Source organism: Conger conger, chromosome 18 (assembly GCF_963514075.1).
Source record: "Conger conger chromosome 18, fConCon1.1, whole genome shotgun sequence".
Classification (NCBI taxonomy): domain Eukaryota; kingdom Metazoa; phylum Chordata; class Actinopteri; order Anguilliformes; family Congridae; genus Conger; species Conger conger.
The window spans coordinates 10173226-10190447 of NC_083777.1; the positions used below are offsets into that span (position 1 = coordinate 10173226).

At 46.2% G+C, this 17222-nt stretch overlaps 1 protein-coding gene across 5 annotated transcripts; it reads left to right on the plus strand.

Annotated features, from left to right (window-relative positions):
- Positions 1–2135: 2135 nt before the first annotated feature.
- aftphb (aftiphilin b) lies at positions 2136–16505 on the plus strand. 5 transcript variants are annotated; one of them, XR_009706406.1, is made up of 9 exons: positions 2136–2360; positions 5808–7381; positions 9897–10054; positions 10526–10652; positions 11023–11079; positions 11501–11620; positions 12058–12121; positions 13279–14747; positions 15263–15323. XR_009706406.1 is itself a non-coding variant. In XM_061228580.1 (9 exons), exons 2-9 carry the CDS (start codon positions 5846–5848, stop codon positions 15375–15377), a joined length of 2265 nt encoding a protein of 754 aa, XP_061084564.1. In that variant the 5' UTR covers positions 2136–2360; positions 5808–5845; the 3' UTR covers positions 15378–16505. The 5 variants fall into 5 exon arrangements, 3 of the variants coding, with proteins under 3 accessions (XP_061084564.1, XP_061084565.1, XP_061084566.1); XR_009706407.1 differs by having other exon boundaries at positions 12061–12121; XM_061228580.1 differs by having other exon boundaries at positions 14660–14747; positions 15263–16505.
- The last annotated feature ends 717 nt before the right edge of the window (positions 16506–17222 follow it).

A 17222-nucleotide genomic window follows, 5' to 3' on the forward strand; every position in this document is an offset into this window, starting at 1 on the left:
TCCAACATTTTAAATGAAGTTAGAGGAGATAATAGTCTTCACCTAAGCCCTCTCCACCTAAATACTGTATTTTGTACTCTCATTTTCTCACCACTTCATTTTTCTTACAGTTTTGCAAAAGAAGGAAACAATAAAGTGCTCAATTTCTTTTGTTAATTCTGACAGTAGCCAACTATTATGTTTGTGATTTTCTAAATGATTAGATTCCAATCTATGCATGAGTTTGGAAGAGAAAAGTCATGCTTGTTAACAGCAAGTTTAATAGCATTTTCTGCCCCGACAATTTTGATTGTGAAGGTCCCATATTGAGATTACATACTACTTCAGAGTCACTAATGTATATATTCAATCCCAGTCCCCCCATCTTGGAGATGGACAAAATGTAGATTGCACTCTCCTGCATCCTCCAATTCAACTGATCAGTAAGTGAAATTCATTTGTGTTTGGCTCCGGACTACCTATAAGAGGTGACATTATTTCTTGTGGTAGCTCTCCTCTGCTTAGGCCCCTGGGTATACATGCCACAAGTACCTGAGTGTTTTTATGAGGAACTGAATCTGACGGCCGTAAAATAACTTACTCCTTCAGGAATGCTAACCTGTCCTTTAGCATTCCTACCTATTTGCCATAAGCTGTGTTCGTTTCTAGAGGTGTTGGGGTGTTTATATTTGTGAAATCACAAGACAAATACTTGTTTTATTGGATTAAATAAAGAATATAAAAACTTCCTCCCCCAGGAACATGCACCATGATGTTATTTTCATCTGCAGTGATAAACACCAAGCTTGGGCTTAATTTCCTCACACAAGACATTTTTATATTTGTCAGTTGTACTGGAGGATCATGAACAGGGAGCCCCATTTAAAAACAACATCTGATTCATAGTGCAGATCCCTTATGAGATAAAAGGTACACTGTGCCTTATCTGGTCCAATCCTTTTGGACAGTTTCTTGTAACTTTAGGAAAATGTGAGGAACTTTCTCTTTCATTGCGACCATAACCATATTTAATTTACTTTTATTTATCTCCAGACTCTCTTGCAGCTGTACCTGTAGCACACCAAAATGTATCTGACGTGCACATTTGGACCTTACATATCAATTCCGTACAGAAATTAGGAAGCATTTTTTCCACACAGAGAGTGGTCATTGTGTGGAATAGATTGCCAGGACATGTAGTGGAGGCAGGAACACTGGGTTTTCAAGACCAGGCTTGATATGGTGCCAGATACTATTTAACTTTTAGGCAAACTATGCAGTAGGTACACTTTAATGGTAGGAAAAGGCAGGAACTGCTGGGCTGAATAGCCTGTTCTCTGCATTATGTTATGTAAGTTAGTTTGCAGTGAATTAGAAATGACAGGACTTCTCTCTGAATGTATACATTTTAAGACCAAGATATAAGAAGAGAAATATGGGAGAAGCAAGGTGGCAGACACACAAAGTCACAGTGACCCCTGCTGAAAGAATCAGAGACCAGCATACATTCAAACGCTGGCTAATGCTGGTCTATTTCTGGTACAATCTGGGCAGTGCTATTTTAATGCTGGTCAAGCAGGTAGACCAGTGTGGTGAAGCTGATGATGAAAATAGGCATGCTGGGCGACCAGCTTAGTCAAAATGTGGTGTTATTCTGGTAGATTGTGTTCATGCCACATAGTTCCAACAACCAGCATAACCATCATCATTAGTCTATGATTTTATTTTAAAAATTCAGTTGGGATGATTTTGAGCATATTTCACCATAAATAATTTGGTCCTTTGCATCTAATTTCAATGGCTTCAGATTGAACCCGTTCAAAGTCTTGATGTTATCATTAGCTGATAGTTGACACGTTATAAATGTCAACTAAACCATATTTTGTTTACAAAACTTTCAACATTTTAAGAAATTATAATGGTAAAAGTTCAAAATAGATATATTATGTATAATATATTACATTATATATTATTAAAAGACATAACCTTTATACCCCAGTTTGGTGAAAGTATGAAAACAAGTCCAACAGTGTATTTAGCTTAAGATACGGTACTTCCGGACCAAAATAAATAAGTAGAACAAAATGTTGGTAAACTGTCAATAACGAACAACATGCTAATGATTCAGGAAGTGACGTTTTAATATGGTCCTGTGGTCCAGCCACTCCTTTGCTTTGAAAGCCCTGTATGGTGGGTAAAGGAGAACTGAAGATCCGACGGAGGAGACCACTACAAACGCACGTACCCCGGCTCTTTTAACCTTCATCTAGCATACATTGAACAAGCTAAATGCGGGAATGCCGTGCCCTGCTGAAATCTGAAAGCCTCTTGGGAATGTAATCTGCGTCCGCACCATGAGAATTAACCACCACGATTTGAAGGTAATGTTAACATTACGGCTGTAAGTTAATGTGTAACGTTAGTTTTTATTAAAAACAAGAATGGTAGCTAACCTCAGCTAGCTAGCTATGTACGGTAGATGGATCTCGAGGTTAAAATCAGGTACGATGAGTTGAACGTTAACTGTGGGAGATAAGGGAGGGGGCTGAGAATAGTACGCTACTATGGCTAGCTAGCATTAGTAGCTAATGTTAGCTATTTTGATAGCTGTTCTTCCTCGAAATCCGACCTGAATTGTTTCCCTCATTAAAAATGAAATGCTATTAATCCTAGCAAAGGATCAGGCTTTATTTCCATTGAGGTAGTTAATGTTTCAATTTTGGGACGTGGTGTATCTATTAGCCATATGAACTGAATCCCCGGATATAACGTTATTGTAGTTATCTCGCTGGGTAACTTGGCTAATATTAGCCACGTAGCGTTACGTGCCATTGCTCCTAGATTGCTTAGCTATTGCACACTTAACTAGTTGGCTATAACGGTTCACTAGTTAGATGTCCAGTGAATCTTAGGCTAACTCTATTTCAGCTCAAGCGAGGTTAAGGGTATGGCCTACTCGAAGTCTCAAAAGTACCAGTGTACACACGCATACACACAGTGTCCAAACATCTGCCTTTACATTCCAAAAATGTAAATACTGGTATTTAATTACTGTCATTTAAGTTGAACGTTCCAGGCGTGTGTATTTACCTGGGAAACCGTGCCACAATTACGGTAGTTGACTTGGTTTCATCTTTTTACTGTAAAGTAGCTCTTTAAATGCATCAGTCTTGTTCTTGTCTTGGTGACCATATGCAGTGGCATGGCTTCGGAAAAAGGGTTTCCAGCAACACCTCCAAATTACACAAACCCAATTGCTATGTGATAACATCTTGCAGAGGTCAATACATTTTGCAATGGTTAATCTAATATGCAAATTTTATATGTCTTGTGACAATATCTTCCTAGTTTACAAGCTGTTTTGTTATTTATAGGGAGGGTAATATTTAGTATTAAGTTAACTTATAAATCACTTTATAGTATGCCAATTTGCTGAGATAATGTTACATTGTATTATTTATAGCAGTACTAAAATGTTTCTACAACACCTTGGCACAGCAAAGATGTTGAGCTGGCATTTTATTTTCCTTCATTTAGAACAATCGGTAACGCATTATTAAGTGACCGCTTTCTGAACTGTCGCTCGTTTTCAGTATTATATGACTATAACTGAAGAACGGAAGGAAAATGTGTAAAAGTGCGTTTTAATGATCTCTTTGGGTTAGGGGCTCTATTTTTTCATCTGTTTGCGAACTGGCCCAGTTTTTCATTTTCATCATATGAGCGCTTCAGGAAATTGCTTTCACCACAAGTCAGAGTGGCCCCGTATTGTGAACTGAGGCCCCGAGGGACCTGTGTATTATATTATTTACTGTCTTTACCCAACCTTAAACGGCTGTCAAATGCCCCTCAGACACAAGGATAATCCTGCACTTAAAGACTTTTGAAAACCAGGGGATTGTCTGTGCAGTATTTCGCTGGTGGTGTGTGCTTATCATCAGTAGACAAAAACCCATCTGGGCTCATTACATTGCTGTATAATGATTGGTTGAGTGGTTGAGCTATTCTTGAGTAAGGATTGCACGCGCTGTACAGTAGTCATTTAGCAATAAGGCTAATGCTTCTCTAAATGGAATGTTGTGGGCTATATGCTGGCAGTTTTCCAAACACGGATCTCAAACGCAAGCCTTACTCCTTAATGCTAGCTTGGCCCTATTTCATATATGTCGCTTGAACAATCTAAGATAATTTGAACGTGTCAACTTATCTGATGAATTAAATTGTTGATGTGATAAAGTCAATCTAATCAGGCTAACCAAATTAGCGACGTATATGAAATGGGGCCTGTTTGTGTGGAAAATCACATCGGTCCAATGGATTAGATTTTTTGGATTTTCCTTTCTTGGGCGGGGAAGCAGCCCAAGCCTTCCACAGTGAACAACAGAATTGATGGGACCGCCCGGGATGATTATTAAAAACACTGATCCAGTGCGTAGCTGTGCCCTGCGGTCCGGTATCAAGTTGGTCATAGCATCGCCCTGGTAGGGTTTCAGTTTCCCGGATTGTCTGCACTTCCTGAACACCAGTGAAACCGTCTGTGTCAGCAGCGCATGAAATGTAGCTTGTTTCACAAAATGACAGTGACGCTTTACTTGTAGGTTACAGGGTAAGAAGCAACACATGGCAAAACATGGATGATGATCAGCACTGTTGATACAGGCTCACAAATACAGGAGTGTATACCCAATTGGCAGGAAGAGCTAAATAGGGTTAAAATAATAAACTTGGGTGTAGCTTCATCTGGACCAATGACCTCACTCACTCCTGTTCTGTTCCATTGTCCTGGAGCACCAAATTCCATGATTATCAGTATCATATTGTCTAACTGTTGAATTAAGTGACCCCTATTTCCTTGTGACGCTTTGTATAATGAAGGTCTTATGAATTAAATACTGTATATGAGATTATGCTGAAGAATATGCTTGAGGAGATTTTATGGTTCGGTCAGGACATAAAATGCTGCCGTGATAGTCAAAAAATTGCAGCGTAGACATTGACACTTTAAGGCTATTCACATCATCCAAGTAAAAGTTGCGTTTTTGACAAGTTCTGTGTATCCCACCATGGGACACAACCCCATGTCCCCCCCCCCCCATGAAATTTTATTTGTGTAGTGCAACAGAACGGCTAAAACGAAACAGAACGTCCTCTAAAAGGAAAAGGGAAAACGCCATGCCAGAGCACCAAAATGGCAAAATTTTACCCCACCTGTTTTGACGATGGCGGTCACCGAAACATTTTTTGGGGAGAAAAAAAAAAAAAAGTTGTCTCTCTAAGATACATGAATGTACGCTACTACAATACATTACATTTTATTCAGCCGACCCTTTTATCCAAAGCGATGCACAAAACAGTGCATATGAAGGGAGTAGATTGAGAACTTCCAAGTCTTTCTCAATATGTGCACATGAAACATGTCACTAGGCTCTAAATATGGATTATTTCTTAGCTTGGCGTTCCATAAATAAGCCTGGCTGTGACTTAATTTTGTAAAAAAATAAATTTTTTAATGCCTTCGGTGATCCTGAAGGAGTTGTGTCTGAAGAAACTTTTTTGCTCAGTGTGGCTCCCGGCACAGAAGTGTACATAGTGTACAGGGATAATCCTGCTTAGAGGAGTCGATTGTGTGTGTAATTTTTTTTAGTCTTGGGAGCATTGATATAATCCTGTAGGCAATAAGAGCTTGCTACTGTAATGACCATGTTTTAATACTGTAGCTTAGTGCTTGCCTGAAGTACTGCTTAAGTAGGCGAATGCTAACGTGCTAACGGGTGTTGGACGTTCAGTGGCCTGTGGTCTGTGTGACTGATCTCTGCTCTCTTCCCCAGGAGTGAGCGTGAGCCCTCAGGGCGGCAGAGGCGGGACCATGGAGCCGGACGTCATACGGATGTACTCTTCGTCTCCGCCCCCCCTGGACGACGCGGCCGAAGAGGAGGATGAGGAGTTCGGCGACTTCGGCGGCTTCTCGGGGGTGGCTTCCAGCGTGAGCTTCGGCGAGTTCGAGTCCCCCAAAGGCTGCGGCCAACCTCACGCCACGGACACCTCGCCCCCCGTCCACTTCAACGCGGTCGCCTCCAGCTTCCCTCCAGACCTTGTCCCGGGGGGTCCGGGCAGGGGCTCCGGCGTGGCCCAACCGCGGTCCGACCACGACCCCCGCGCCCCCGGCTGCAGCCGCGCCTCCCCGCGGTCTGAGAGGACCTGCGGTGGCGAGGCGGTCAGGAAGCCGGCCCCCAGGACCCAGACGGCCGACGGGGCCCGAACAGAGAGCCGCGCTCGAGACCGCAGCGGGGACGTGGCAGCTCCGGAGGTCCTGACCAACGGGTTTGCGCCGTTCGACGCAGAGGAAGCCCCTGTGGTCAGGCCCAAAAAGAGAGGGCCGGCCGCTAAGCCCGCCCTGGACTGCTGCGGGCACAGGCCTGCCACCGACCCCGCCCAAAGGGACACACCCAGACAGTGCAGCCAGGTTTCAGACTCTCGAGACACCAACGGACTACCGGAGGGGAAATACCTGGCCGGCCCAATCGACAAACTGCACTCTGGGACAGGGCCGGCTGATAGGAGCGTTGAAGGGAATGGGGTCGAGGACGACGCGTGTAGTACCGGCTCCCTGACCGTGGCCCGAGAAGGCCTAAAGAACGGGGCCTGGGGCTCCTACACGGGGGAGGACTCTGAGCACAGCGACCCCGAGCTCTGGACCGCCCCTCTGAGTGATCGGCGGGACCGAAGCCCCACTGTTCGGTCCGAGGAGGCGGGTGAGCGGCAGGGCTCTCCGTGCTGCAGGACGGAGGGAGCTGGCGAGGACGGGGGGATGAAGGACGAGTGCGCCGTCGCCCCGGGGACCGTCAGCGCGTCGGTCAGCGACGACTTCGCGTCCTTCTGTCAGGCGGTGTCTCCAGACGGGCTGGAGGACTTCGGGGACTTCAGCGTGACCGGATTCGCTGCCCCGCCCTTCCCTGAGGGGGAGCGGCCGCCTGGCGACAGCGCTGATGACGAGGAGGGGGGCAGCTTCGGGGACTTCGGCCGGACGGGCCCCGCGATGCCGGATACAGCCGCCGATTTCACCACCGTGGAGTCCGCCCAGGAGGAGTTGTTTGGGGAGTTTGGCGGTCCAGAAGATGGCGCGGGCGGGAACGCGGGGGGCGACCCGGGGGGCTTCCCGGGCAGCGACAGCTTCGCCGACTTCACCTCGGCGCCCACGGGAGCAGAACCGGACGCCGCCGCCGGGTGGAACGCCTTCGGCCAGCCGGAGGGGGCCGCCCCGGACCAGGGGGACTCCTGGGCGGCTTTCCGGGAGGAACGAGGCGCCGTGCCTGCGGACGAGAGTGAGAAGACCTGCTGGGACGCTGCCGTCACAGCGCCCCCATCTGGCAGCCCCCAGACCTGCAGGAGGGACAGCTTATCGGTGAGTACCTGGCAAAGCTCGTTCTGACTCTGGTTTTGTAGATGTTTTGTGTCAGAATCTGAGAGAGAGGTCTGTGTGTCTCTTGAAATGGAGGCCTGGTCATTCATAAAGCTGGTTGGTCTCGTTATTGAGAGCTGCTGTGTGGAATGGGTTTTGATGCATCAGCTATGCACTCCCTCAGGGCTCGTCTGGCCCCTGTGTGAACTCCTACCTAATGGGTCTCTTCACGCCCTGAGGGTGCACAACAAGTAGCATTAGTGTCCCCCATTTTCAATGCTTTTTCCCCCCTTTCCTCCTAAATTGGAAAGCCCAAGCATTCACCAGCCGTTGCCGCGCTGTCCTCCGATGACCGTTGGTTTTCTCAGCGCAGCCCTGTGCGGCAGACTGTGGGCTCCTGTTTGACCAGCAGGGGTCGCTGTTGAGCAATGAGGTGCAGTTACCCTGGCCAGGCCGGTCCCTCGCAAACTCATCCCATGTGGGCCCTTTCAGCTGCTCTTACCGCTCCACGGCTAATGGAGTTTAAATCAAGGGGTGCGTGCCAAACTCACAAGCCATTCCAGGCATAGCAGGGAGCCATTCCAGCAGAAACGGAGCTGCTGCTTTAGTGCAGAATCAGATAACACTCTCTGTGTCTGTTCCTGCGTCTCTGTCCTCTAAACCGATCAGTGTCTGTGTTCAGTTGGAAACATTTTCTAGCCTTCTCTACGTCGGCATTGTAATGTTTGTGCTGTCAAAGCACCAAACTTGATTTGGCTAACACTGATGTTAATAAGAGCATAAGCTGTATTTTACAACCATGCTAATGAGCATTAACTGACCCTTTGAAGATTCAGATTTTTGGATTCAGTCACCACTAGTGATGGTTGCATGCTAATTTCAGTCAAGAACAGTGGAATCACATAGTAGTGATCTTACACCCGAGAGGGTTAATGCAGATAAATGTCCTCTGGCAGTAGCCCGGGGGTTTAATATGGATCGAATCGGGTTGTTGGAAGAAAAAAAAGAACATTTTACAGCAGCTTAAGTGCGGTGAAGATGGAAAGATGAAAGCAGGGTGTACAAAGGGAGTCCTGGGGGGTTTGGGGGGGAGGCCCTGATGAGAACTGACAGTCCGCCCAGCCCTTTGCATGGTGGGGGAATTCAGCACCCGGCATCACTCTCCTCCGGGCGTTCGGGCCGTCCCATCCCCCCTCCGCACGCTCTGTTCTCCTCGGTTAAAAACAGCCACCGTCCCCTGTGCTGTGGTGAGCGTTCTGGAGCTTCTCCCAGGTGGGGACGGCACACAGGTGAGGTCTCCCCTTCTACATAAAAGCACTTTGATATCATCGGATGAAAGGCTCTGTGCTAGAGCACCCCGTTTACATCATTATTAGCATACTCATTTCATCTAAGCGCTGAAGAACGCTGCCGTTTTGTCGTCCGGTTGATGTAAGTTTTTCGTCACAGGCAGTGTGGTCCCCTGGTGTCTCCGGGTGTCAGCCGCTGGAGGGGAGGGCCCCACTGTGCTGTCGAGCGTGAGGGAGATGAAGGCTTAGACGCCTGAAGTGGTGTCTAACTCTCACTCTGTCGAGAGAGAGGAGGAGGAAACTTTGGTCTGTCGGACTAATGTAGCCGAAGTATTTCTTCATGCAGAACAAGTGCCTGCCAATGAAGTGTTGGTTTTGTCATAATTATTTCTGTCTCTGGCTGTGAAGTTAGTATTTCAGGCTGCTGTAAAATTAGGCAACACGGCGCTGTGCCTTCCAAGCAGACTGCTACCAAATGCTCTTTTTTTTTTTTTGCTGGAATTTCCCTTAAAAAAAGGAGAACTCAGAGAATGGACAGATGGCATAACCCAGGGCCATGCAGGGGTGTGATTGGCTGAAAACGAGGAAGAGTTCCTTCCAGAGCTTCCTGGAATTTGGGGCCCGTCTGTGCACTGTGCACTAGGACAGCGCCCGTAAAGGATGAGGCAGCCAGCAGGCTGTACGGTTACAGAGACGTGCTCTGCTTGTGTGTGCTGGCTTTGGGTCAGGTCAATTTCAGTTAAGGAAAATGCCTATAATCTTGATTTATTTACTTATTTATTTTCAGTTATTAGAATTACGGTTAATTTGCTGAACTGAGTGAATATAAACGGAATCGACTCCATCCCTGAACACCACTCACACACTGGAACAGTAAAACAAGCCCACTTGTAAAAACACCCAGATCCAATTGCACATTTCACAGACTATCACAAACCTATATTACAACACGATAATATACGCTCTGAGAGAACCTGAGTTGTAAATGAAGCCTCATTTTAAAGAGCGTGTTAGTCTTTACTGACACTCAGCATCATCATCATCTTCTTCTTTCAACCTTTTACCGCTGGTCCCTGCTGGGCTGTTTCACTGAGTGGATTCCACCAATAGAAATGATTGTCCCCGCCCTCTCCCTCGCTTGGTTGGCTCCCGGCCGTGTCTCTCTCTCGCCCTGTGGAACGTGACCTCCGTATGCGCCCACCCACACGCTGCTGTGTGCCCCCTCCCAGGTGACCCTCGCCAGCCGGCTGGAGAGGCTCTTCAGGGCCAGCTTCCCCGAGACGAGGGGGCCCGACTCTGGAGAACAGGTCCCCTCTCTCAAGGCTGTCCTGGAGCCCCCTGACGGACAGCCGGAGCCAGGGGAGGAGCGAGGCTCTGCCCGCTACAGGTGAGACCTCCACCCCCAAGGCACTCAGACTTCCACACAAACCTGGATCTCCAGGCCTTCGTCTTAGGGCTTTCTTTTTAGGACCATGTTCTTTTTGATGGTGACCGTGTTTATACTCTCGCCTCATGTGTCAAAAATCTATTTCGTCCACTGGCCAATTCCACAGTAACTGACGTTACAGCTGCTGGATATTTGGGTGGTAAAGCCAAATACAAATACAGCTACATAAGAGACTGACGTATGCTTTTATAAGCCTCAGGTGTCAATAACTCTGATCAGTCTCTCTTATGTAGCTGGATTGGGCTTTACCACCCAAATATCCAGCAGTTGCCCCACTGTACAAGCGTGAGCAGTGCTTTGTAGGGTTTTCAGGTGGGTTTGGATTGAGCCTCATGTGGGTATCAGTCGTGAGATGGGCCGGTCAGCTGACAGCGCTGCGCGATGTCATCGCCCCCTCTGTGTGCCGTGCAGGGACCCAAGGGATGTGTGGTGGCAGCTACAGGACATCCACGACGCGTTCGGCCTGAAGTTCCAGTGGGGCGGCTCCCATAGCAACCAGGCGCTGCTCTGCTCTCTGGGAATCGACACCCGAAACATCGTGAGTGCGGCCCTTAATCCCCCCATCCCCCGGAGAGCCATACTCCGTCTTTTTCCTGTTATAGCTTATTACTCTTACGTCACTCGCTTATAATAATAATAAGACGTATGAATTTGAGCTGTGCGATAGAAAAATGAGTTTTCAGCAAGAGCACAAATTGGAACAAATGGTTGGTAAAAGTGCTTTAATTTAAACCAGGCCTCCATTAACTGTATGAGTAGCAAGCATTGAATTTGTGTAATTGCTGCGTCTGTTCGATTAATCTATTGGCAGGCACAAGCCCTCCGTGGTTGTGTGAGACCACGAGAGGGAAGAGAGTTAGTCAGTACTAGTAGGGGCAGCTAACATTGCCCTCATTCTGTCTCCACAGATGTTTGCTGGCCAGAAGAAGCAGCCTGTGACTGTGCCCGTGTATGCGGCCGGCCTGGTAAGTGCTCAGACAGGGGAGCCATCTTCCATGAGGTCCTCACCAGAGCCCTGTCCAATTTCCCAACCCTGGGAAGTCTCAGTCTGAAGTTCTCATGTTGACCTCACTGGTTAAAGAACGGTAGACTAAGAATATCATTGATGGGCCCCACGATGTGGTGTAAGGTCTAGACCATGGCTGCACTGATTGGCCAGCAGCTCTGCCGGCGAGGCATAATTGGCGTTACCCAGGGAGTCTGCAGTTGGCAACGGTCGCCGCTGCGTGTGAAGTCTCTTCCTCCCAGTCGTAGACGGCCTCGTGAAGAGCAGAGGCTTGATGTAGCCCGTTCAGGAGGAGAGTGTGCACTTACCTCTCCTCACGTCTGAGTGTGGCTGGGGAGTCCGACCGGGTCTTGACGGCTGCTCTACGCCTTGCTCCTCAGGGTATGCTAGAGCCCACCAAAAAACCTGTGAACCCCCTCTCAGTGGCAGAGAAGATGGCGTCCATAGCACAAGCACCTTCCTCGTCTCCGGAAACAAGCTCTTCACCGCAATCCACTCAGGTACGTGTGGGCACTTTGTACCCAATTATCTACCAGCTCTCCCACAATCCTTCAGAAAAATAACGTCAAGGACGTGAAACTTCTTGAAAATTGACTCGATTCTCGATTCTTCTGTTGAGAGAGATTTTAGCGATCTTCAAGCCGAGCATTTTTTAATTTACATTTTCCCCCTTCAGAAACTGATCTTAGATCAGCATCCACATGTTATTCGGAGTGGCTTTGGGTTGGATTGTGGGTGATCTACCTGATCCAGGAACAGCACTTGGTTATATGGAGGCCATTATGCTCTAATGATAGTCTACCAACACTCCTGATAGGTGCTTAAATTAGAGAGTGAATTGGTAATTGCTTTAACTGGTGACACTGTTGAGTGTGGGGACCTTGTATGACGGTTCCCCTCAGATACCGAATGAACCGTGTTGTCACTGTTTGGCCAGCAGGAGGCGCTCCTCCCCATCCAGTTTGACTGGAGCAGCAGTGGCCTTAATAACCCTCTGGATGGTACGTCTCTCCGCCGAGCCGCCAGCTCCAGGGCTGCCAATAGGAACGCCCGACACTACAGACAGAGCTCTCTCTCCTGACCAATCCCGTTTCTGCTCTCTCCGCCGTGGAGACCCAGGCTCTCCGTCTGTCCGTTCGGTCTGAACCACGTCACATTACCGTCCTTGGCCATGTCTGCTACCTCATGGGCATTTCAAGGGGTGTGAGTTGGGTTTGTCCAGTGTTAACCTCCATGTCAGATCCAAAAAACCCCAACCGCTAGCACACTAGTTAGTTTATTAACTTCATGATGGACCAAAAATGTCTTTCATATACAGGTCCTTCATGAACGAGAGTCGGAGAGTTCGAATTACAGATATTCACGAGGAACAGTTAATTTGAGGAGTCTTCAACGACCTCCACACCAGTTTTTGCACACCTGTTCCTTCCTTTAGCCATATTGTATGATAAACTTGACCTAGAGCTTTTCAGGGACATACCAAAACCAATATAAACAAATGCACTCCATTACTGGTCTTGTTTCTGATGTATATTAAGGAAGCCGCTTGTATGGAGGTCTGATACTCTGGTAGTGTTTTTTCAGACCGAAAGCCTGGGTCCTCTCGCTGTTGTGCTCTGTGCTAAACCGCTATCTTCTGTTCTACGACAGTCCACTCTGTACCTTTTCTTTGTTTATTAGAGGGGAACAATATTTAAGAACAAACCAGTTTCGTAACATCTACTGTAAATAAAGCATTCAAAAAATTACATACTCAGTATTACAGTAATTTTCATTTTGAAAAGAAATTGTTAAATTATTATTTCCCTTTAATGACATTATCCTAATCTTGGAAATGCTTTAAAAAAAGAAAGAAACCTGATTGCAATAAATATAACTCTTGTAAAAACAAGACTCACATTATCCTTTGTACCTATGTGAATAAACCAATGATAACATATCAACGTGTTCGGCCTAAGATATTGTTACATTTGCTCTCATTTGGCTTTGCAAGCAACTACAGACTGCTACTTCCAGTCACTTTGACTTCTCGATCTTCCTCACTAACATGCCCTGGTCACCGTGTTTGCTGTTCACCTTTCTTCTTGTAGCCATAAGTAGCTTGCATGTGTAAATCTGGTGTATTCTCCCTGCTCTCCTGCACCTGTTCCTCCTCCAGCTCTCTGGGCCCGTGGAAGGTTCTAGTAGTATCAGCCCCACCTCACTCCCAGGTCAGCAGGCATCACTCTTCTCAATTAACCCGTGAGATCACACAAATCCCATTATGACGTCCTTAACTGACCGCTCTAATGCTGCTGTAACGGCCTGTTCGTAGTCCAACAACAGTGTTGCTCAACTGCCGCCCGACGCAGACTGTGGTCGTTGTCTTGAGAGAAAAGTATGAATTGACTCCAGTCGCCCACAGTAAAACCAAATGTTATTGCAACCAGCCGCACCCATTACATGTTGTCTGTCCCAGCAACACTGTCGCCGAACTATAAACTGCCCTTAACGATCACTACTGGAAATTGTTCAGTAACACTGGCTAACAAGAACACATTCCAATAAACCTACTGTTCAAAGGATTACTCACAAGAATCAAGAAAGTTCCCCGAGTTGAGGTTTTTGCTCGTTCACATCCAGTCACATCCATTGCGCGTGTCGTTGAAACTTTTGGCCTCTGCTCCACTGGAAGATAATCCAACTGAACCGAAACGTTATGTTCTAACGACCCATTGCTAGCCTTCAGCAGTCGAGACTGCTGTTCATGCTGTTTGTTCTTACTTTCCCTAGTGGTCTCGGTTTCTAAAAATCCCTTTTGCGTCCATTGTTTGTCAACATCGGCTGCGTTACTTGTTTTAAGGGTTTCTTTTTTTTGAATCCCAATTTAACGCGAGAAAAATGGTATGTATGGAAGAGACACCACCCCCCCCCTCCCCATATTGACTATTTTGCTAACAGCTTCTTCATAGTTTTCCAAACTCAGTTGATTTATCATGTCTCTAACAAAATATTTTTTTACCAAAGTTACTGCTAAGTGTAAAACAAATTCTACAGAAAGTAGTGGTAGCTGAGTTTCTGGAGCTCGTCAAAACATTGGGTTCAGAGGGATCTCTGTGAATTTACTCTTCTGAAAGCTTTCTGTCCTGCTATTCTTCTACTGTGGACAGCTCCTCACCACCTGTAAGTATCTCTTTCTTCTTTCTGAGCTTTAACTAAACAAATCACATTCACCCAGTTCTTTTGAGTAGCTGTTTCTCTTGCATGCGTGTATCCGTTGTTTTCTGCGTGCGATTTCCTTTGCAGTGGAGAGAGACGTTACCTGCTCCCAATGACAAAGATATTCTGTGTGGCCGATAACCTTGGTTTGTGCGTGAAGATCTATGCTGTTAAAACATGAGTGGTCGTTTTCAGTTCTCTCTCCACTGGTTCTTTGGGCTGTGGGCAGCATCAGACGCAGAGTGGTGTAGGATGTCAGTGATGTCGGAGTGTGTGTAGTAGCAGCAGGGCTGAGTGTGTGTAGTGGCAGCAGGGCTGAGTGTGTGTGTGTGTTACTGCAGCCAAGCTGGGGACCAGCAGAACCAGCAGCCTACCCGACGCTGTCGCACGCCTCATGTCTGCTGTGGAGAAGACCAGCAGCTCCTCCAGGTCAGAAAATCAGCACTCACGCACGCACGCACGCACACACGCACGCACACACTGACCCACACACAGACGCACGCGCACACACGCACACGGAGACCCACACACAAACGCACAGACACACAGTTCATTTGAATAATTTTCCACATGGTTATTGCAAGTGCAGATTCCTACCATTTAAAGCTTTTTTATATAATGCACTTGATGCAGTATACTAATATTCTGTATGATAAAGCATAAATATCCTCCTTATCCAGGAATTAATGTACGTTTGCTTCATAGTTAGTGAGATGCCCGTTTTCTTGTGAACAGGTAAAACAGATTGCTGTAAGGTGTAGAATTAAACATGTGGCTGTTTTGTAGAGTGTTTATGCAGTAAGATTGAACGGTAGCCGATGTGAGATCTGTGTTTCTCGTGAGAGAGACCCGTGAGGCAGGTGTCGAGGTTACTGTAGTGGCACTGTGACAGGGCTCGGGTTTGTGGGTGACAGGCGTGTCCCTCTGGTCTCCCACGGCGACAGGAACCCCGGGCGGGAGGGGCCCCTGAGCGAGGAGGCGGGCAGGGTGATGCGGGCCCTGCCGGACCTGTCCTTCATGCAGGCCCGCGTGCTGATGTTCCCTGTGGCCCTCGCCTGAACCCGCACACTCCTGACTGAGCCTGGCCGCGGCCGGATGTCTCTCATCGCTGAATTTGGGGTTCCTTACACCTGTGTGTTTTGGGGTTCCTCTCCGTATGCACTCTTTTTTTTTGCCTTTCATTTCCCTTCCATTTTGCCTCCTGTATTTTTTTTTAGAAAGTATTTTAATGAAGTTCTCTGAGTATGTCCATAAATAAGCTCTGTTTTGTATTTATGTGATGACGATTACGAACAGTAAGAAAATGTTTATTTATATTCAGAATACCAATATAAAGTCTTGTTCATAATATGAGAATCAATTTGTATATGATAAAGAAGAACTTGGATTATTTTTGGAATATTATTAACGTGACGTGTGGATGTGTGTAAGCATTTGTCTTTTTGCATCACTGGCTGATGACTTTGCAAGGCAAGAATGAAGTGAATATATATAATATGTAATACAACTTGAAATAGCGATACCTGTGAAATCCATTACAATGTTTGTTTTTCTAATTGTAATTATTGGCACCTACTTATTGGTTGGTTTTACAGTGAAGATTTTTACTCCCAATAGACTCTCCTATGCAGTTCTGTCCTATTATTCTGTCTGATTTCTGTTAGTTATAATATGGAAGCATTATGGCATTTTGAACAAATTTGCTACTCATAGTATGTCCATTAAATACACGCATATGTATTTTTGTACAGCATTTTTTGGTGTGTTTTCATATCACTGTTCAAACCACTGCAATACAGAAATGTGATTTACTAAAATACTGATAATCTACTTCAGTCAAAATGCATGAGGGACCAATGCCCACGTGGCTGGCTGTGTGAAGAATTGCAGCCATTTTGATTTTGTCACTGTTGTTTTTGTTTCGCCTCTTCTGTCCTACCGCTGTGAACTATTTTAAGGGAGGAGTTGATTTTGCACATTGTACAGATGACGCGGGTGTAATCCCATTTAGCTGTGGTTTCAGACTGTGTACAGTAACGTGATGGAGTTTTAAATGTATGTGGAAATTCCTATGGAAAGAAGACTATACACTTCCAGAGCCTTTAAAAGGTTAGTGTATACCCTGTTTCATACTTCCGTCTGTCTATTTTCTTTTAGCGTATATGAAATTAAAATTATTTAAGAATACTTGTTGTTGTTGGGTTTTTTTTTGCCTTTGTGTTGTGCCCGGTAGCAGAGGATCCGCAGATATGGGTACATGAATTAGAAAATGGGCAGAAATTATTGGGAGCATGAATCATTTTTTAATCTTGGACACTCGGAGGGACTGGTTTTTAAAGCATGTCCGTGTATTGAGATGCACTAATCTGTTTAGCCGTCATAGAGTAACACAGGCCTTTATCTTCGCCGCTTGGATGGGAGTATGTCCCACACACTGAGGTAAGCTGTGCTCATGCCTGTCTCTTTAAATATTCATGTCCAAACGGAAGGCTTCAGTTCTCATGCGACAGAGCCTTCTTCATACCCGACACACTGCATAGCTCCGACGCCGCGGGTTTATAACGCACAACAGATTTATTCTAAAGTTATTCAACCCAACAAAAAGCTCACAGCTCACCCCTTTATGATAATTTGTAATGTTTTATTGTTCTTTCGTTACCTCTCTTTTGTCATTGTTTACAAGCATTTTATGTACATGGCTTAATAATATTTAGAATATATATTACACAAAGGTTATCCATTATTAAGTTCAGGACCACCACAACCATCAGACTCGCATCCGCCAACAAGTAGTATATTAGTGTTACACACCAGCAGTATATTCAAGTGTTACACCGTGCAGTTGATGTTCTGCAGCCAGATTGATTCTGAGCTGTGCCAATGTGGACTTGGTCCAGGAATCTT